The sequence below is a fragment of the Fundulus heteroclitus genome, chromosome 8, assembly GCF_011125445.2.
Source record: "Fundulus heteroclitus isolate FHET01 chromosome 8, MU-UCD_Fhet_4.1, whole genome shotgun sequence".
NCBI lineage: Eukaryota > Metazoa > Chordata > Actinopteri > Cyprinodontiformes > Fundulidae > Fundulus > Fundulus heteroclitus.
In genome coordinates, this window is record NC_046368.1 from 12,774,933 (window position 1) to 12,796,302 (window position 21,370).

Here is a 21,370-nt window from a genome sequence, read left to right on the forward strand (position 1 = left end):
AAACTTACTTCACACATCAATTCGCAGATGGGTCGGCAACTTGGGGTTAAGTGCCTTGCCCAGGGGCACATCGACATGGGGAAGCTGGAATCAAACCACCAATCTTCAAATTGCAAGACAACTACTCAACTGAGCCACAGTCAGACGATGCCTGACCAAGAAGGGCCATTTATAACAGCGGTAATCAGACCCAGAGAGAACCCCATCATGCTCTGGGAGAACATGTGAACTCAGTGGACCATGATCCCAGACCGGTGGTCGACCCCTGGACCTTCCTGCTGCAAAGCGACAGTGATAACAACAGGGTCCCCATGCAGCTCGGACAAACATGAATAGAATGTGCATTTCAATATTTCAATAAGTGGTGTGAAGGTCTGGAACAAACTCAGCGTTGAATTAAAGCAATTTCCAAGCATGAAACTATTTAGGAAAATGCTCAAACTGGTCTTAAAAAGACATGAGAGGGAAGAAGGGCAGTGAACACCAAAGGGTACTTTTAGCCACTGCACATGGGTGTAGACATCTGCAATGGTTGTGGTTGTGTGGGCTATGAGCTATGTGTTTATAATGTGCAGTGTATTGATTTATATGCTAACTTAACAGACTTTGAGTAGTATGGAATCATAAGTAAAAGTAGGAAATAGGAAGATTGTTGGTGCTCATAACTATAAGAAAGAGAAAGGGTATGATTAAAGTGTCACTTTTTGATACCCTTTTCAGACATTATCACAAAATCACACACACACACACACACATACATACATATATATATATATATATATATATATATATATATATATATATATATACTGTTTGATATCTCATATATATTTATAATATATACTATTATATCTATTATTATATATATCTTTCTATATCTATATATATCTATATATATCTAGCTTATATCAGTTATCATTTATACATAATGTTTGTATTTATTAATTTCACTGGATTGCCTGAAATAAAACTATTGCTTCATGCATTCATATTCATTCATTCATTCAGCCCAACAAAGGACATGATTTATATGATTATATATAAACAATATCAGCTACATATAATATTTTGTGAATAATGGAAGAAAAAAAAGTTAAATGTTATTGCCTAAGTAAAAGGAAAGCAATAATTGGTATAATTTTTACTTTAGTCCCCTAACATTTCTTTGATTTTGTTTAGAATATTACAAATATTTTAATAATCAAGATATAAGTGAAACATATAAAGGTATCAGGCTGTTGGACATTAGAAAAACATGTAGGCTCACTGGAATACAGTTGCCGAATATTGACATAATATGCTTTATGATTAACACACATTTCCTTGATTCTTTTCTTTCTTTACCTTCATCACAAAGTCCCCACTTCTCTTTGGAACCTTTAACACAATGGCCTCTGAATATTATGCATAAAGTGTGGGCATCAGGAGGGTCTAAAATCTACTCAATACGCTTCATATGCATATCAGGCATGTTGGCAGTAGAGATGTTCCACCAATTATAGCTTCAAAGCTGTCTTTTGCAATTGTGACGTCACACACATTGCATTTATGCACAATTTATTTCATACCGTTGCAGTACAAACATAAATATTTATTCCAATGACTTATTTAAACGTTGTACTGTGGCACCTAGATTCCTCAATGCAAATGAAAGTTTTTTTAATTTCTAGACTGTCAACCTTCTGGCTGTTTTTTTTTTAGGTCCACCATAAAAAGCGTTTGAGTCAAGTCCACCTGCAGCCTCAACAGACACTGCTCACCAAGCATTTTAGAAGCCGTGGGTTATTCCAATTTCTTAGGGAGGCAAGCAACCTATAAATAAAACAGCTGTACTTTTGCTGAACTTAGATAGCTAAACAGAAACATGCTCTTCTAGTCCCTGTGCTGAGTGTCCTGTGTAAGCAGAGTAAATGAATGGATAAGCATTTATATGAAACTGACAATCTTCTCTTGTTCACACAGGAGTTACACTGAAAAACTAGTCCATGCATTTGTTACTTCAAGGCTGGACTATTGTAATTCTTTTTGATCCAAAATGCTGCTGCAAGAGTTCTGCTGAAAATCAACAAGAGGGATCATATTTCACCAATTTTAGCTTTCCTTTATTAGCTTCCTGTTAAATCAAGAATAGCATTTAAAATTCTTCTTCTCACATATAAAGCCCTTAATAATCAAGCTCCATCATATATCAGAGCTCTGATTACCCCGTATGTTCCTAACAGAGCACTTCGCTCTCAGACTGCAGGTCTGCTGGTGGTTCCTAGAGTCTCTAAAAGTAGAATGGGAGGCAGATCCTTTAGCTATCAGGCTCCTCTCCTGTGGAACCAACTCCCAGTTTTTGTCCGTGAGGCAGACACCCTGTCTACTTTTAAGACTAGGCTTAAACCATTTCTTTGAAATAAAGCTTATTGTTAGAGTGGCTTAGTTTATCCTGAGCTATCTCTGTAGTTATGCTGCTATAGGCTTAAGCTGCTGGAGGACATTAGCTTTGACAACGTACAGGGGGGCAGATCATCTGTCATTTCCCTATAACATAGAAAGGATTCCTGGATCAGTGTGTGCTTCTGTGCTTTTTGTTTCTCTAACCCCCAGTCGGTCAAGGCAGATGACCGTTCATACTGAGGCTGGTCCTGCTGGAGGTTTTCCTTCCAGTTAAAGGGGAGTTTTTTCTCTCCACTGTCGCTTCATGCATACTCAGTATGAGGGATTGCTTCAAAGCCATCGACAATGCAGACGAATGTCCACGGTGGCTCTATGCTCTTTCAGGAGGAGTGAATGCTGCTTGTCAAGACTTGATGCAATCTACTGGGTTTCATTAGATAGGAAACATTTTGACCAATCTGTCTGTATGATTTGATTAAATTTGATTTTGTAAAGTGCCTTGAGATGACGTGTGTTGTCAATTGGCGCTATACAAATAAAATTGAATTGAATGGAATCAAACAGATTCAAAACCATCTTGTCCCAGGGTGACAAAAGTTTTCTTGTGATGCATAGAGCATAGAGGCTGGCATATTTCCCTACTTTACAAAGAAGGTCAATTTGGTTGTATGGAAATATTCCCAGATGCAAAAGAAGAGAAAACTGTTCTTACCAAACAAAGTTGTACACAACAGGTTTTCCTGAACTTACATTCCGACACCAAACACACACAATAAAAGCATTAAATAAAATTCTAATCTCTCCACCTCATTTACAGTGCATACTTGTGTCAAAGGACGGCCTGAACTCCTCAACATCCTGCTCCCTGCTGCTCGAAGCATCAGCGCCGTAAATGCACTGCTGCCAAAACTGGGACAAACATGCTGAGGTAAAATCATGCTGCCCATCCCAGCTATGAGAGATTACACAGGAAACACTGGTGTGTTCAGTGATCTAGATTCATCGTGCACGCTACATTACACGCCATGCTCTGACTCACCCTCTTCCAACCATGGGCTCTTGGAGCCCCGTTTCTCTGCCCCTCCTTTTTTTTTATCTTCAAACCCTGGCCCTCAGTCACAGCAAACCAAGATCAGAAAAAGAATACTTTAAAGAGTGTATAAGTACATACATACAGTCATTTATGAATATTAGGACACTCTACAAAAGCCTTTGACATTTTCACCAGCATATTTGGACATGTTGATCTTTAAAAATCAATATTAACAATAATGAAATATCCAAGCAACGGCAGTAGTAACCTGACAAAAAAAACCTTAAACAAGTTTGAAAAGGATTGGAAGTCAACATTTGACTGTCTGGAAAATACTGTACAAGTGGAGAACATTTAAAACAATGATCATCATACCCTGATCTTGCTGTCCAAGCAGGTTCAACCTGAATAAAGGCAAGATGCAAGGAAAAGTATCAAGAGCACAGAAAATGCCATTGCTGGATCTACAACATAATTTTTCTGTAACAGTGCATGGCTGTACAATCAGAAGTTTAATTTCACTGTGAAATGAGGGATCTTTAAATTCTAAGAAAAATAAAAGGCCAATATGAAATTTGCCACAGAGAAACCAAAGTGTTTGTTGGAAAGATGAGCCTCAAGTTGAAATATTTAGAAAAGAGGAAATGTTTGGTATAGACCAGATTTTGTTTTCAGGATAGGAAGCATGGAGGTGGAAGTGTTCCTTTCACCTAGTTAATATTTGCAGCAGGGCCTACCCAGATCGGCATCATGAATTCTACTATATATCAGAGGGTGCATGAGGAAAATGTGAGACCATCGGTAAAATACCTAATGCAGAAGCATGGCTGGACCTTGCAACATGACAATCACCCAAAAACAAACCAGTGAATCCACCCCATCACCAGCTGAGAATTAAGAAATCCCTTAGGTGTCTCACCATAGACTTTTTTGTGACTTTGTTTTGTTCATCAATGCTTATTCCTCTAATTTAGATTTTCCTAGCATGTAATAATGTTCTGTGCTTTAGTATTTCTGTGCCTTTTGTGTGTTTCCCTTGTGCTCAGTAATGCTCACAGTTCAGCAGATCCCCCTGTATGCATTCGTTGTACATTTCTGCCTAGTTACTTCAGTCTGTCTCAGTGCCCAGATGCACTGCATCCTTCTGATCAGACTCACCTGGAACCACCTTGGTAGTGGTTAAAAGCCAACCAGGTCCCTCTCTTCTTCATCATATCCTCCAATAGTTGTTTATGTCTTTTGTTTAATTAGTAAAAGAATAACAATGTGTTGTTTAGGTCCAGCTAAATCGCTTCTTTTTCCTGAGATAAGTAAAACATTTCACATTGATGTAGGAAAATGTATTTTGAAAGAACTGAGTATTTCATGTTATAATTTATCTCTCTCTGTCTTTCGCTCCATGTGTATGTGTGTGCGCGTGCATGTGTGCGTGCGTGCATGTGTGCGTGCGTGCATGTGTGCGTGTGCGCGTGTTTTGGAAAGCTTTCTTTCACAGTTCCCCGTGGACTAGCCGCTGTGGGAAAGGAGATCATATAGATGTTAGTGTTTACTAATAATTTAATGGCACTCTGTATACTTTATTTATTTGCTGTCCAATGCCATATGTTCTCTGTAAGTTTCAGATAAATGTTGACAGTTTAATCGTTAGTTATGTTTACACTGGTTGTCTTTAACCCTCATGGTACCATGGTGTCATGAGGTAAAAAAATAAAAACAGCTGCTTCTCAGCAACTCATCCTTATGCAATCCTTTCAAAAATTAAGGGAACTCATTAAGCTCATAGGAAATGGCACAAAAGGGTCTGAAAATATCCTTTCCCTAGTTATTTTTCATCTAGAAAAATAAACATTCACACTTATGTAACCCCATAGTTTTAACACAAGTTATTAATAAATAGAAACTTGCCATTGTAGAAAATTCCATAGAGTTAAGCCTAGAGTTAATCCTACCTCTGCCAGATTTAGGTTTAAATATGTTTTTAGTTTGACCAGCATGTGTTTTCTAACTGGAACGAGTATTAACCTTCTGGATTGTTGCAGTCAGAGTCTGGAGCCTGAATCTGTGGAAGGAGCTAAAAATTAGAACGATAGTGAGAAGCCCTTCCAACCTCGGACCTGGAGCCTATCAACAAAGATAAAAACTTTAAAATATCAGCGGAAGCGAGCAAAATGCATATAAGAAATTATAAGAAGTGTTTGATTGCTGTAATGCGAAAAAGAAAACCTTCCACTGAATATTAGAAAGAACATTAAAAATAGTAATAGTAATATCATCTATATTGTCATTGAAAAATACATTGAAACATACATTACAATGAAATTAGTTTTCTGCTTTTAACCCATCACCCTTGGGGAGCAATGGGCTGCCATGTGGGGCGCCCGGGAAGCGTTCTGGGGTTAAAGGCATTCTATGCAACATTTTTCAGGTAATTAATGTGTTCCATACCGTTTTGGATGATTAAATTAATAATTTCAGGTCGAACAAAGGTTTTCTCGGCCGCCCTGGTGGTCTGTAGGGGAAATACCGTACTTGCAATTGCAGGAGCCCTCGGCCCGCACCCACAGGCTCAGAAGTCTCGTGTGCATCGCGAGAGTCGGTCTTCCTTTACGGCAAGAACTGCTACACGCCCCCAGTGAAAGGCATGCTCGTTGCTAGCGCAGTGGTGATATTTGTGCAGTTATCATGGCGGAACCAGCGACAAAACAGCAAAAGCCCATGTCTGAGCAGGCAAGAAAGAGGAAAAGGGCTCTGGACAGAGAGAGGAGTCGTACACGGGTGAAGATCGGGCAAGCTTTTTCAGAATGGCGAGAGCTAAAAGAAAAAGAAGGCTGACGCAGACCTCGCATTTCTACTGATGCGATTGTAAGTAACATTGGAATGGTTTCTCTCTCTCTGTGTGCATGTTCATACTTTCACTGTGTTAGTCATTGTTTGTACTGCCGTTTCCTCGACTTTTCGTTGCGTTCGCATGTCTGCTAAGCTCAAAACAACCACGCCTGGCTTGACGGAGAAACCAGGAGAACAGTGCACTTTTTACAACAGTGCACTTTTGTTCCGCCCTCTGGGGGGAGCCTCGCTGGAAAATCACCCTTGGTTGCATAGTGTACCTTTAAGGGTCTTGCTCAGGGACCCAGAGTGCCGGGACCAGGGATCGAACCGGGTACTTGCAACCTTCTCTGACTGCAAGGGTGCTGCTCTAACCACTCGCCTACGACCCCTCCAAATGTTTGACAGGGCATTTTTGTTAAATCTAAATATGAACAAGAATAACTCCATACTCCTTGTACGTTCTCTTATACTTTGTCACAAACTAAGCTCATTTCTTATCGCAAACAAAGTTCTTGGCTGTTAATCGTCCAGGCATATGAATATTTTTGATCTTAACCACATAATGCCATCAGGCAACAAAACAATTACTGTATCACCAAGGGAGCATGAAGTGCTTGTAGAGTAAGTTTAAGTATATACAGACATAGCATAGAAGCATACTTTGCAGACCACATTTGGCTGAGAGGAGGCACAGGGGCTCTACTTCTCCAGCGCTTTCTCCACACGTGTTAGGACCAGGTGGTGATCATTGGCCTACTTAGGTAGAGACAAAGGGTCACGTTATTACCAGGGATGTTGAGGTGTGGTTAAAGGCATGTGCACAAAGAGAGTCACCCACCAGGTCTTTACTCCTTAGAGGAACTGCCTGATGTCACGATCCTTGGGTGTTTGTGCTTTGATCATTTCAGAGTTCTTTATCATTTTAAGAAAGGTCTTGCTATATTCGTGTCATTTCTCTGTGTTCACTAATGTTACTAAGGTCTTGTCAGATAGGATTGTTCTTTGTGTATTCCTTTCTTGCTTTTCCTCTGTCCTGTTGTCTGTATTGTAGTATAGGCTCTCAGATCAGATGTTAGCTTCATCTGAAATGTTCTAATTATAGCTCCTGTTCCTTGACCTTTCATGAGGTTATCAGTAAGAGCTGTAACGTGGGTAGGAAAGGAAATGGCCATGGATGATACTGGTCAAATCCGGGCCTCCAGCCTTCCTAAACAGAACTACAAAGAAACGCATGTTAGACAAATGAAGCGAACAGCTGAGGCTTTCCATTTCACAAACCAAAACATCCATCCATTTTCCAAACCGCTTTATCCCTCATGGGGTCGGGGGGGTTGCTGGTGCCTATCTCCAGCGTTCACTGGGCGAGAGGCGGGGTACACCCTGGACAGGTCGCCAGTCTGTCGCAGGGCAACACAGAGAGACAAACAGGACAAACAACCATTCACACACACACTCACACCTAAGGACAATTTGGAGAAGCCAATAGCTTGGTTTCACGTGACGTCACAGTGCTGCTGCGCGATACCGCGAAATTCAGATGGAGGGCAGGAAGTGAATTAGCTGAGGATCGGCCGTCTGAAATAATGCCTATGTTTTGTGTAGTTTACGGCTGCTCCAATCGTTCGAACCGAGAAAAGGAAAAGAGCTTTTACAGAGTACCAAAGATTGTTGTCCATAAAGGTGAAAACTGTAAAAAGCTCACAGAACCACGCCGTAAAAAATGGATATTAAACTTACGTCTGCGGTCTGGAGGAGCAGAGTCTGCCAACGCCTGTGTCTGCAGCGACCACTTCGTCGGAGGTAAGCTATAACGTTATGTTAGCTAGCTAACTTGTTTTTGTGGTTGTGTTTATATAGCATAAGGTTGTCGTTAAATGCTCATTTACTTAGTAATGATTAACTTCATTGGGACTGTTTAGGCTGTCCTAGCGCTTTGGGTGACGTTGAGTCGGTAGACTGGGCTCCGACGGTAAACCTCGGTTACCAAAAAACTAAGCCCAAATCGGAAGCCTCTCTTCAACGAGAGAAGAGGATGAAGCTCAAAGAAGATCAACAAAGCCGGTCAGAATGTGCAGAGGCTATGTTGGATCTCCAAAAGACAGCTGAGAGCCCGGGTATGAGCTCCGATCTAACGCAGACAGGCGACTGCTCTGAACCGAAGCAGCCAGCTGACAACCCACAATCAGAAGGCAGCAGTGGGGACAATGGGACATTAAATGATCTAGGTAAATTATTGTACTAGGATGTGTAAACAGCATTATTATTAAATGTTACAAATGTGATTGTCAGAAAATCAACCTGTATAATTGGGCCAGAGAACTTGCATGCTTGTAAAAAGGTCAAAAAGATAACTTCACAGCAATTCACATAATACATTTTTATGAATTAACTAATCATGCTCCCCACTGCTATATTGCAGCCTATGCAGATGCCGGATGCCAGACTGAGCTAACAATGGATGACATTGAGAAGATGGAGGATGTTCTGGGACAGATCACAACAGAGCTGGGAGATCTTCGAACCAAAGCACTGGACACACAGTTCAACCAGGAGTCCTTTGAAAAAAATGAAGACAAGACAAAGTTCTACACAGGCCTCCCCAACTTCTTAGTTTTAATGCAGATTTTTGAGCTGTGTGAACCCTACATTCCCTCTGGTCCTATGTCTGTGCTGTCAAAATTTGAACAGTTAATTTTAGTTTTACTGAGGCTGAGACTAAATCTCCAACTGAAAGATTTAGCTTTCAGGTTTAAGATATCTCTGCCCACCGCCTCTAGAGTTTGGCATAAAATAATTTACATACTTCATGAAAGGTTAGAATTTCAAATTGAGTGGCCAGAGCGACATGTACTTCAAGCTACAATCCCAATGGGATTCAGACAGGCATTTGGATGTAAAGTTGCTGTTATAATTGACTGTTTTGAAGTTTTTATTGAGAAGCCCTCTAATTTACTAGCCCATGCACAAACATGGTCAAACTATAAGCATCACCATACTGTAAAATTTCTGATTGGTGTTGCACCCCAAGGCTATGTCACTTACATATCTTGTGCCTGGGGAGGGAGAGTCAGTGATAAACAGATCACAATAGAGAGTGGCCTCCTAAATAACCTGTTACCTGGAGATATTGTTCTAGCAGACCGTGGGTTCAATATTGGCGACAGTGTGGGATTTTACTGTGCTTCACTACAGATACCTGCATTTACCAAGGGGAGAAAACAGCTGTCAGCGTATGAGGTGGCAGAAACTAGAAAAATAGCTAATTTGCGTATTCATGTTGATAGAATCATCGGTTTAGTCAGAAGAAAATATCAGATTCTGCAAAGCAGGGCTATGCCCATAGAGCACATGGCAACAAAACCAGGTGAGGCACTAGCATTGATTGACAAGATTGGGGTTATTTGCTGTGTCTTGTCTAATCTTTCTCAGTCTGTCGTCCCATTGGAGTAAGGAGGAGGGGGGTAAGGATAATCAGTCAGTCCAGTACCTGAGCCCTGACACACATCAATCTGTAAATATGTAATGTAATTTAAATATGTTTTGAAATGTAATGATAGTTTTAGGTCTTTTAAGAGGGGTCTAAAGGCAATTGCTGACAAACCCAATCTTGTAAATAAACCACCATGTGTTATTCATCTTATCAATGGCATTTAATTTTTACAGTAAACATTCTTTCATCACATTACACATGTACGTTTGTAACTTGCTGTCCCAGTATTTCTGGAAGTACACTTTTTCTAAAAAAATACTCAACTTTAGGAATCACATCATCCCAAAGTTCAAATTCAGGCAAAATCCTTTCCACAAAAATGTCATTGCGGTTCCACACAACAAAGTCACAGTACTCTGCATCTACAATGTGAAGCTGTGCCTGAACTTGGAAGTAGTAATCATGACTCCGGTCCAGCATGACATGATCCCCATCGTTGATAAGGCAGAAGCCCTTTCTCCCAGCACACAAACGTAGATTGGCTTCATCTTGGTAAGAGTATGGACACTAAAATCACAGTGAGAAGGACATGTGAACAATAGATTAGAAAATATATTTTCGGCTTTTTTGCTCAGTTCAGGGGTCCGTTCTTCGTAAGTTGCTTAAAATATCCAAGATCAAATGAGACATCCAAGATGACTTCATCCGGCAAATCATGATCCGGCTAATTGGGTTCTTCGAACACACCTGTTGTTTATGATTAGTATGGCTGGATTGAGTTATCAGAGATAACTGCGTGTTCATGCGTTTGTTTAAAAGGGGAAATGTATCGATAGTAGAAACAATGATCAGCAGCGCTGCTATTGGCTGTTCAGCATGGCCAAAGAACTCCCACAGTTTTTCTCCCAAGCAGAACACGAGCTGGGAAGGTTATGCTGAATTTGAGTCATTAATTAAAACACCTCAAAATATGTTAAAACCAGGAGAGAGGGATGGCAAAAAGCAGCAGACAAATTAAATGCATAAATACTGTCCATAGTGAATGTTTCTATCACTTTCTACAGTATGAATTTTTGCATTTTAATAATCTCATATTTACTTTGTTCTTTTATGTCAGAGCCTCCATGGGACCCACTAGAACATGGGAACAAGTATAAGTGAAATACAAGAATATTCTACAAAATGGTAGCCTTTAATTATTATACTTTAATTTAATAAGGCACTTGTTACGTCAGGAGATCCAAATTTCAGTGTCATTCCTTAGACACGGGAAGTAAAGGACGTGTGCAAACTCTATAAAAAATGAAGTTTTTCCTTTTCCAAGTCATCCACAGTTTACACGGTAAAACTGTATTGCTCCGTGTCTAGATAATCCATCCATAGTTTTTTCTAATACAATATACGGCTCGACAGGAAGCAAGCCTTTCAAACTTCACAATAAAGTTTATTCTTACTGAATATGATAAAAATAAAAAGCAAACTATCATACAAATAACTTAAATATTTTATATTTATGGCTCCAACACCACTTTTTCCTCTTTAAAAGCCAATGTTAAATGATGTATGTCTGTTTATAACAGCCACCAAGAAAAATCTCTCTACAATTACACTGTCGCGCTGCGCTAAAGGATCCTGTCTATTACGCAATTGAATACACGATTAATTTATAAAACTCTGCAAATTATTCTTGCACCTTCTGTAACAGGTTGCCGTCGTAAAAACGGACGACATGGCTGCACAGACTTCCCTATCTCTTCCGTTTATACAGGCGTGATCTAATCCTGTTTACATGAAATAAGCCTGTTAGCGAGCAGGCTTAAGCTTGCACACATGTTGCTATGACAACAAGTGCAGGATGTCTTTTGAAGAACCAAACGATCCAAGATCATGCCAAATCGTCAACAATCAAATCCAGCTAACTGAGTTAGCGACGTACGAAGAACGGACCCCTGGACTTTAGACTCAAAGATTTAGGGACTTTACTACAACATAGACTGTATTATCACCTTCATTTCGCAGATGCCAGTTCCGTGACAGTCACAAGCGACAATCCCATCAGGAGAGGATCCCATGTATGGCCACTTGGGGTTCAGCCAGAGACCACTGTCCATACAGGAGAAGCCTGCATGCTCCCGACCCATCAGCTTCTCATATGCTCCTCTGGCTTGTGCCTCATGTTTGCATCCATAACTGTAAACAGTACACATGCAAAACATGAAAAGGAAATTATTACTTAGTATTGGATGTGTAGAGCCAGTTCAGTGATTTCAATGCCATTACCCTAAACCCTATACTTAGTTCTACTCCTGCATAACCCTAACCTTATAACCCTATAACGTATGTTGACTCTTCAGAGCTGTCCATACCACAAATGAACTATGAAAACAGTAAACATTTGTTCTAATGAAAAAAAGGTCTACAGTAGATGGCAGAGTAAGGACCACAGCTTTATAGTTGTGGTATGGACTCTCCTCCCACTTCATAGAACACTTTTTTAGTTACAATTCTTAATGTAGACAGCCTCATACCCCAGATCTTACCTCTGCCTTACCCTAATTCAAACCCTAAATACCTTGTAGCTGCTCTGGTGAACCTATATGCTTCTGGGTAGCATATGGCCTTGATCAAACTCGTTGATGGTTGCTGGGGGTTGGTCCTTAGCACTTGTTTAAGCTTAGAGGCAGTTATGCGCCCAGCTCTTTGTCTAAACCAAGTCCTGCCTGCGCTCTGACTCCGAGTTGACCTCTCTACAGCCTGGACCTGGGACAGGGTGAGCTCTTCTATCTTGAAATCCTGGCATAGCTCTCCAAGCTCTTTGGGGGGTAACTGCAGTGTGTCTGGTGTTCTGTATTCAAGAAGAGTTTTAGGAAGCATGCTAGATACGGGAATGAAATATTTGTGGTAAGGCTCCCTAGCCATCAATGCTGCACTCCTTGGGCAGTTTTTGCTTAATTTTGCAAAAAAAAAATAGCATATGTCTCTGACCCTCTCTTCACTCTTGGGCATGGAACTGGAAGTGATTTCCCAACCTTGTTTATAGTTCTCCTGCCGTCAATGGAGCTGTCAAGCTTTTTTTTTTTGGATTTTGCTGAGGAGAAGTCAATCTGAGCTACTGGAGCAGCAGGAATCTGAAAATAAGTTAATACAAATAAGATCATTATATTTTATAACATATCTATATGCAGTATAAATCTGCCGTTTATCTGATGGCTGTGAAGAAAACAGGTAGGGCTATCATCACAGGATTGAGATGCCAAACTGTGTTTATGTGGGTCTTTGCTGTCTTAGCTCCTCTTTGCCCAACAGGTAAATTATCACCCTACCTTTTTTACATGTGATGGCATCAGCCACTTGCACTGCTCTGTTGTGCAGGAAGCTGCATCTCGCATTTTTACCCCAGCTTCAATGGAAAAAAGCACTGCTCCTACATGAGAACATGATTCTGATAATCTGTGAATAGAATACAATATGACATTTTTTTAAAACCCAAATTGCAATCTACACAAGGAGCAAAGTGCAATCTATATCAGCACATTTTTGATGATGTGTAATACAGCACACTTATACTAATATGGAGTAGCCCCTTAAATGATGAATAAACATGTTTATCCCTTAACGTTACAGCTCTCCCTGGTTCTGAAGTACACTGTCAGTATGCTAGTAGTAGTGCTACATGTGTGTGTGTGAGAGAGAGAGAGATCTCGTGGTAAACATCCCAGCCTTACTCACCCTGCCATGCAATTGCAATGAGCTGCAATGACTTCTCCATCCTTCTTCGCAATAATCCACGTCTTCAGAGGTGTTTTGCTTGAACGCTGAGAGTGGTTTACCTTGAAACATAAACAACTGTCAGGCTAACGTTGTTGTTAAGATGTGTTGCATGACCGTTGATGATCGTTCATTATAGCCGCTACCGCTAACGCTAGCATCTTTTAACACATAAAACAATATAAGAAGAAACACTCACCCTGGCGAAGACTAAAGTATTATCGTCGTGGAGACGTTTGGTGCCGAGGTTGTGGACCCACCCGCAGACAAAGAAGTTATATGCCTCCATACTTTTATAGGCCTTCATTTGCTGTTTAGTGTAGAACGATGTCTGAAGGACCAGATAGTTTGTTATATCAACGGCCTCCACTGTCGGCAAATCTTTAAGGTCCACCGAAAATTCACACATCTTCATGAGGTACGGGTCACGTCCAACATATCTATTAATTAACTCCTTGTATCTATGTCTTGATATAGGCTCTAACTCCATACAATACGGGCTCTCAGTAACGGTGTCCTCCATGTTTACGCTGGCTTCATAGACTTCCTGCCCTCCATCTGAAATCGCGCCCCCTGGCCGCGTCATAATCATCACGTGACTGAAACCCAGCAATTAACCTAACAGTCATGTTTTTGGTCTGTGGGAGGAAGCCGGAGTACCCGGAGAGAACCCATGCATGCACAGGGAGAACATGCAAACTCCATGCAGAAAGACCCAGGGTGTACTTGAACCCAGGACCTTCTTGCTGCAAGGCAACAGCGCTACCCACTGCGCCACTGTGCAGCCCCCAAACCAAAACATATGAAGGCAAAAACATTTGCACGTGTCACACACAGATCACGTGAAGCAGTAATGTCACTGTAAACTGTACTAGCGTTACAGATTGACCTAGCATCGCTTCTCTCCACCCATTATGTTCTCTTCTCTCCGCACAGTTTCGTGTGAGGTGGGCTCTGCTTATACGTCATGTCACACAAAGGATTATGGGGATTTCTTTTGGCTCCTTACCACCAGTGTGGGACATTACAAGCTCCATATGCTAAAGAAATATGATAAGAGGCATACAGGCACCTTTTCCTACCTCCTTCCTCAATGACTGCACTATTCAGACAGCACTTATCGCCGTGAACACTAAAATAAGTCTTTTCCCCCTTGGTTTGTAGCTCATGAGTCTACTTCAGTTTCCTTTGTGTTAATTATTCACCTTCCCTCTGTCTCCCTAATTTGCTCTCTTCGACAGCTGTTCCAGATTTCACTGATTAGCTCACCTGAATCCAATGTTATTCTCCACTCTTCCCTCAGTATTATAGCTTCCTGATTTTCATTTCTCATTTCTGGTTCCTCCCATTACTCTGCCCATGCTCCGTGTCCTGTTCTCCTTATTCACGATCTGTATGTTAAGTTTTCATCATTAAATGTTTGCCATGCTCATCTAAGGTTATTGTATGCATTTCAGTTCTACTCCCCACCCAAGAAACATGACACTTCATGGGGATCTATAAGCATTGAGTGACAACACAATAAATAATGGAAACACATGTCAGGAAAGTTGGTTAATACCGACAAGTTACATGCAAAACTGTGACGCTCAAATGCTGAATTTTAACACTAAATTTGAATTTTTATCACTGGTTATCCTTATTTTGAGTGTTCTTCTGGGTGGAAATTACATTTTAAAAGTTAAACAGGTAAAATTCAGAGAAGTGGACCTCTTAATGCACTCTTTTCACAGAGAATGTTTTTACACTTGAAAAGTTCAAATTGAACATTATAATACAACGTAGCCTACACCCAACAAAACCCTAAAAATAAAAAAAATAAAAAACACATCTCTATATTTTGATTATTTTTATTCAGTTGATTTCAAAACTTTAAAAGCACACACCTGTTTCCCATCATTGAGGGTTGAATTCTGCAAACAGTTCTGAATATTACGGTTGCAAACCAAACACATAAAAGCTGACTGAGGTGTTGCCTAATATTGCACCATCTTCAGCTGCCCTGGACCTATATTCCCCTGACCAAACAGTAAAAGAACGAGGACTTTATCTATACCCATTGCTGCACTCTTCAGAAAGCTGAAAAGACTGATTGACAGGGGGAGGTCAAGTCAGGGTTACTCAAACAGAGTTCAAGCTCAAATACAACCTGCTCAGTACAGTGGTGGCTATTTCAGGGAATTCTGACTCATTATAGAAAAAAAGATGGTAAAGCAGAATAATAATGCTGTTACCGTCTGTGAGAACCTCAACAGCAAAATTATAGAAGCAAGCTGCCTCACATTACAGCTCCTCTCATGACCTGTGGGTTAAATTCTGCTCAGGATTTGTTTAAATGATGTCTTGTGTTAAAGCTTTTGTTTCTTATTTGTCTATTCCCTCCTGTTTGTTGGTTTGATTGTTTGTTTTCTGTCAGTGTGGTCTTCTGCTTCCCACTATATAGAGTGTTGTTTTTTTCCCAGACTTCACAGCTACCCATTATTAATCCTACGGTATGTACATCAAAGTTGCTTCAATATTTTGTTCCAGCTTTCTTGAAGAATAGTTTTATGCGCATTATAGATCTGTTTTGTTGTGCTAACGCTCAAAAGCATCAGTATTTATAAGGGAAGTGCTGATCCCAGTCTGAAGTATCTGGTCACGATCTAGGGATTTTTGAAATTATTCACATTCTTGAACTTAATTCACATTTTTGCTGTTGGTCTTCTGTTAAAGATTCAAAGTGAGTAACATTAACTATTAATGAGTCCTGTCAAAAGAAATATGAAAACCTAGTAGTATTAGTCTAGCACATCAGCAAAAGTCTTTCAGAGGAAACATTGTCAGAAGGAGCAAAATCTGAGTTTATTAAAGACGTTTGCTGTATGTGTACAAACCCGTTTTAGGTGACACATTGTAAAAAAAAAAAAAAAAAAAAAAACATCCTAGTAGCTTTATTAACCCAGACAACCCCATATTAAAACATATTATCAAGGCTAATGTGGACATTAGCAACAAATGGGACAGAACACTTGTCAGGTGTAACAAAAACTCAGTGGGGAAAATGCAGTGCCTCGATCACTGCTGAGTGAGTTAAATGGGACACATTCGCAGCACTAATGAGGACAGAGTAATACTGGTGTAACGTAATTGGTTTTTAAAGCACTTTAAAGTAAATTAATTTTCAAACTTAAACAGGATTTATTTATTTAACCTTACTGAGAAATCCCTAGTAAAAGTGTCACCATGGTGTGTGTGTGTGTGTGTGGAGGACCCAGATAAAGGCAAGAGTGAGGCAGAGGTAGATTCAAAAATAAAGATATTTATCCACATGAAACTTCAAAAACAATGTCCGACGTCCAACAAGCTAAAGAACACAACACAAATCCAAGGACGGAGATCAGGAACATGGAGTGAAGCCAACTGAGCGGGGCAGGGCAGAATTTATCGGATTAACCAACAGTAACTGAAGAACCAAAGATGAATCTATGCGGAGGAAGTGATCAGCGGGAAAGAAAACAGATGAGACTTATTAACAGAGTGGGAACAACTGCGGGAGAAACCGGAGAACGGACACAGAGGGAATCAAAAAGAATGAATGGCAGAACAGCTAAACCCAGCGACCAGAAACTGGAAAACAGCACACAAAGAGATCACAACTAGACATGACAATAACTAAAAAGCAAAAGGAGACTGGGAAACTCAGAAAAAGCAAGAAATCAGGGATTAAAGAGAACATGGAACAGAAAGAGCCAGACTCACCTAATAAGAAACTCTAATACAAGAAGCTTAAGTACACAACAGAATAAACAAAGTTCAGCACATGAGAAGATGTACCTCAAAATACCTTGACTTTGATTATCCATTTGACTATCTGTGTTGCACCCTATCCAGGAGTGAGCACTGTAGTACATTTGCAGTAGATACACAAATATCAGTTTTTATTGAATAATTACACTGTGTATGTTTGTCTTCTCATACACGGTATGCCTGCTGTTACTCCCCCCCGTTTGCCAGAGAAGCTTTGCACAGATTCAGCAGAATTGTCGAGTTTCTGCAGGGTGCTTAATAATGCACCACAAAATTATCAACACAGTCTAAATATCTGCTGTGCTAAATATATGTTGTGACTTCCAAAATACATTGACGTTCCTTGAATTTTTCTTCACATTTTTTGCATGTTGAACCATCTAACTTCAATGTATTTTACATGTATTTCATGCGAGATGTCCTCATAAACTAATCAGGCTGAAGCAACAGGGCATATGGTTTTTAGATTCTTGTACAAAAATCTGAAAAGTGTGATATGCCTGTGTTCAGCCCCCGTTGCTAAGATCCCTCTAAATATAATCCAGTGTAACCAATAGCTCTCCCATTCTTTTCTCTCCAGATTCCAAGCTTTGAAGACATCACAGATCATCTAGTCTCCGATGGCCACCAGCAAGGAGTGGAAACTTTAAGGCACAACTGCAAACTTACCAAGGCGTGGATATCCACCTAACAGGCAAGGAACGCTTCAACCGGAGAAGCAGCCAAGAGGCCCTTTGACTGAAGGAGCTGCAGAGATCCACAGCTTAGGTAGAAGAATCTATGTGAGGACAACTGTTAATTTAATTTACTTTCTTTATATGGTGCTTATTCATACCACATGTCGTCTTGAGGCACTTAAAAAAAATAATTATTCGGTCTAATCGTACTGATGGAGGTCTTGATGTGCTTGATTTTCTGTTTGCTTGTTTCATCTTTTTTTTTTTTTTAAACAGAATTGGAATGTATTTTAGTCACACAAGTATACAATAAATGACAATACAGGTCCTTGTAAAACAGTCTGAAAAAGGGTGTATTGGCAGAAGCAATAAGCTTATATTGCCTACCCACCAAAACCAATTTACATTGGACTATAAAAGAAAAGAAAGATAAAAGGAAAGAAAATAATAATGTTAAAAAAAATAAAAATAAAAAAAGAGATGGCTACCTTTTATAATACATACCAATTTATGATTTTAGGAGAAAGAAATTTGCAGTAATAAGCTTGGTTTTTTTAACTTTATGTTTCTACGCTCATTGTTTTGGATATTTATGTTTTCTTTCTGTTGCATATTTTCTTTGGGCATTCTTGCTCAGTCTCCTTCATGTTTATTAGTGTTATTCTCCTTCTGCTCCCCACTTTCTGCCATATTGCAATCAAGCTCATCCAGTTCCTCTGTGACTACTCATCATCTCTCATGTCACTCACCTGTTTTCCCCACCACTCAAGCTCCAGTTTGTATTTGTACCATTACTGGATTGTTCCCATTTTTGTTCATGGCACACCTGTCCAAGTTGTAGCTGGTTTTGTCCATGATCCTCCTCATGTCTGCCCTGTAAGTTTTTATCATGGTTATTCATTAAAAATCTTCTACTCACCACCCTGCTCCTGCCTGCCCTCATTTGGGGTTCTTCTCCTGAATCAAAACCTGACACATACAGACTCAATCCAAATACACTTATTGAGTAAGGACTCTTTAGCCAAAGTGGAACTGTGTCAGTGATTGCCGTGATAAGTGCTGTCCGAATAGTGCAGTCAATAAGGAAGGAGGTAGAAAAAGGAGCCTGTATGCTCCCTCCTGTGGCTAGTTTTGCCTAGGAACCCCCGCAACATCCCTTACCAGTGATAAGACGCATCAGCACAGCCCCCTCATGGAAATTAACAAAAATGTCCGGAGAGAAGAGGTCGCACATTTTGTAGCTCATTTTCGGAATTTGGCACAGCAGTCCAAAGCTCCTTTCCTCCTCATGATAGAGTTCTTACTGAAAGGTCAAGGAGCAGGAGCTAGGAGCAGGAGCTACAAACTATTATTAAGAGTATTCAGAAGGAGCCACAGATTCCAAGTCAATTGCCACATACATTCCAATTGGTGCTAATTGTCAAACAATGGAGTCAAATTCAGTTTCTTATTAAAATTGGTTAAAAAGCTTTCTATCTGAGGAAACCCAGCCGATTACGTCGAGTCGTCCAGTTGCAGCATTCTCTCCTGCTGGTTCAGCATGTGGCAGAAGGACAGCAGAAAGAAAAACTCCCCTGTAACAGGAAGAAACCTCAGCAGAACCAAGCTCAGTTTAAACAGCCATCTGCCACGACTGAATGGGGGTTGGAGAAGACAGAGCAAACACACAGAAATAGCAGAGAAGCACTGATTCAGGAGAAACTTCATTGTCCCACTGCATTGCAATAGTCTTTAGGAACTGATGAACATTCTCCTTTCAGATTTTACTTTTATTATTTTTGGTCAGCGAGGGCTTTTGCGTTGGAATTCTCCCATGGACCCTATTTTCTCTTTTGTATTGTTGAGTCATAAACATGGAAACATGTGCATGGAAACATTAGTTATGTTTCCATGCACAGAATTTCACGATCGGATTGAAATGTAACCGGATTAAAAAAAAAAAAAACAGAAAACATGGGGATTGTGCCATTTATTTGGGCACACAATCAATTATCTCGAACAAAATTTGCATTGTATGTACAGTATATGCATCTGGCTTAATTCAGAGTAGAACCACTCTGACATACGCAGTAATCAAATTTCCCCGAAAAAAGGCCCACAAGGACAACTTTAAAAACAACAAAAAAATTGTTCAATAACAAAAAATAGTAAACAAATCAATACTATAGCTTTGCAGCAATCCCTCATACTGAGCAAGCATGGAGCGACAGCGGAAAGAAAAACTCCCCATTAACGGGAAGGAAAAGCTCCAGCAGAAGCGGGCTCAGTATGAACGGTCATCAGCCTCGACCAACGGGTGGTTACAGAAGACAGAGCAGAGACACAACAAGAAAGACAAACAAGCACAGAAGCACACATTGATCCAGTAATCTGTTCTACATTAGATGATAATAGTGGGTGATCTGTCTTCCCTGGATGATGTCACAGCTAACAGAACGTCAGACCAGGTGTACCTACTACGAAGAAAAAAGAGAGAGAGCAAAAAGTTAAAAGCTGAAATGACAATAGTCATTTCAATGCAATGCAAAACTGGAGAACAGTAGAAATCAGTAGAGTGAGAAAAATAGGCCCTGATGTCCTCCAGTAGCCTAAGCCTAAAGCAGCATAATCAGCTAGTTAAATCACCTGCAGAGGTTTCCTGGGGCTCTAATGGTCTCTAAGTCTGGGTCAGTAGGCTACACAATTATGAGGAAGACTGCTGATTTGACAGCTGTCCAGAGAACAGTCACTGACAAAAGGTACGCAGCCATCTGCTAGAAGATTTTACATCTCTTCAGGCTTCCTTCTGGTGACAAACCTTATAGAGATTCTGATTAGATTTTTTCAGCACTACTTGGCACCTGCTCACTCTGCCAAAGTCACTAAAAGCTGGCAATTCATGCAAAAGGAGGCCCAACCACATATCGAGTGTATAGAAATTGACCTACTTTTCAGAAGCATGACATTTCTGATTAAAACATCCATTTCCTATTGATCTTATGCAATATTCTAATACACCTGTAAGCCATAATCATCAAAATCACAAGTATTGACAGCTTGAAATATTGCACCTTATGTGTAATGTTTCACTTTCTAAAATGACTGACAAAAATATTGACCTTTATAGCGATATTGTAGCTTTTTGAGATGCCCCTATATGGCAAGGCTGGTTGGATTTAGCTAAATAAATTAAATCAAAAGTGGAAAACTGTTTTTTTTTTGTCTGTGTTTACTCATCTTTGTCATCCTTGTACTGGTGCACTACAATTGTGTCTTCACACAGACACATACAGACGTACACTCTAAATGAACAGATTCAAATGGTTCTCACTAATAGCCACTCATGTAAGATGCATGCACTGTTACTTTTATTTCTAAAAAAAAAAAAAATGTAAATCTCAATGCAAAATTTCAGTTTTAATCCTCCTCAAATTGTGTCCACCGCTTATTATAGTACTTTTGTAACATTTGAAGATCTTTGTT

General features: G+C 40.0%; 2 protein-coding genes across 2 annotated transcripts; one reads left to right on the top strand and one right to left on the bottom strand.

The window, feature by feature from the left end:
- The first annotated feature begins 7,992 nt into the window (after positions 1–7,992).
- On the top strand, positions 7,993–9,694 carry LOC118564014. The gene is made up of 3 exons (XM_036140705.1): positions 7,993–8,469; positions 8,664–9,541; positions 9,674–9,694. The coding sequence occupies exons 1-3, from the start codon at positions 8,277–8,279 to the stop codon at positions 9,692–9,694; spliced, it is 1,092 nt and encodes a 363-aa protein (XP_035996598.1). The 5' UTR covers positions 7,993–8,276.
- Positions 9,695–9,719: 25 nt separating this feature from the next.
- On the bottom strand, positions 9,720–14,056 carry LOC118564015. Its single transcript, XM_036140706.1, has 5 exons — positions 13,642–14,056; positions 13,404–13,504; positions 11,681–11,864; positions 10,011–10,241; positions 9,720–9,731 (listed from the first exon to the last, which is right to left on the bottom strand). The coding sequence occupies exons 1-5, from the start codon at positions 14,032–14,034 to the stop codon at positions 9,720–9,722; spliced, it is 921 nt and encodes a 306-aa protein (XP_035996599.1). The 5' UTR covers positions 14,035–14,056.
- Between the last annotated feature and the right edge of the window lie 7,314 nt (positions 14,057–21,370).

What these genes read in the sequence shown, in the direction of transcription:
- LOC118564014 (XM_036140705.1), top strand. Translation starts at nt 8,277, where the DNA reads ATGAAGCTCAAAGAAGATCAACAAAGCCGGTCAGAATGTGCAGAGGCT. An exon ending in TGGGACATTAAATGATCTAG is followed by an intron (nt 8,470 to 8,663) that starts GTAAATTATTGT and finishes GCTATATTGCAG; the next exon opens with CCTATGCAGATGCCGGATGC. An exon ending in TTGATAGAATCATCGGTTTA is followed by an intron (nt 9,542 to 9,673) that starts GTCAGAAGAAAA and finishes AATCTTTCTCAG; the next exon opens with TCTGTCGTCCCATTGGAGTA.
- LOC118564015 (XM_036140706.1), bottom strand. Translation starts at nt 14,034, where the DNA reads ATGATTATGACGCGGCCAGGGGGCGCGATTTCAGATGGAGGGCAGGAA. An exon ending in ATACTTTAGTCTTCGCCAGG is followed by an intron (nt 13,505 to 13,641) that starts GTGAGTGTTTCT and finishes TTATGTTTCAAG; the next exon opens with GTAAACCACTCTCAGCGTTC. An exon ending in CTGGCATCTGCGAAATGAAG is followed by an intron (nt 10,242 to 11,680) that starts GTGATAATACAG and finishes CTGTGATTTTAG; the next exon opens with TGTCCATACTCTTACCAAGA.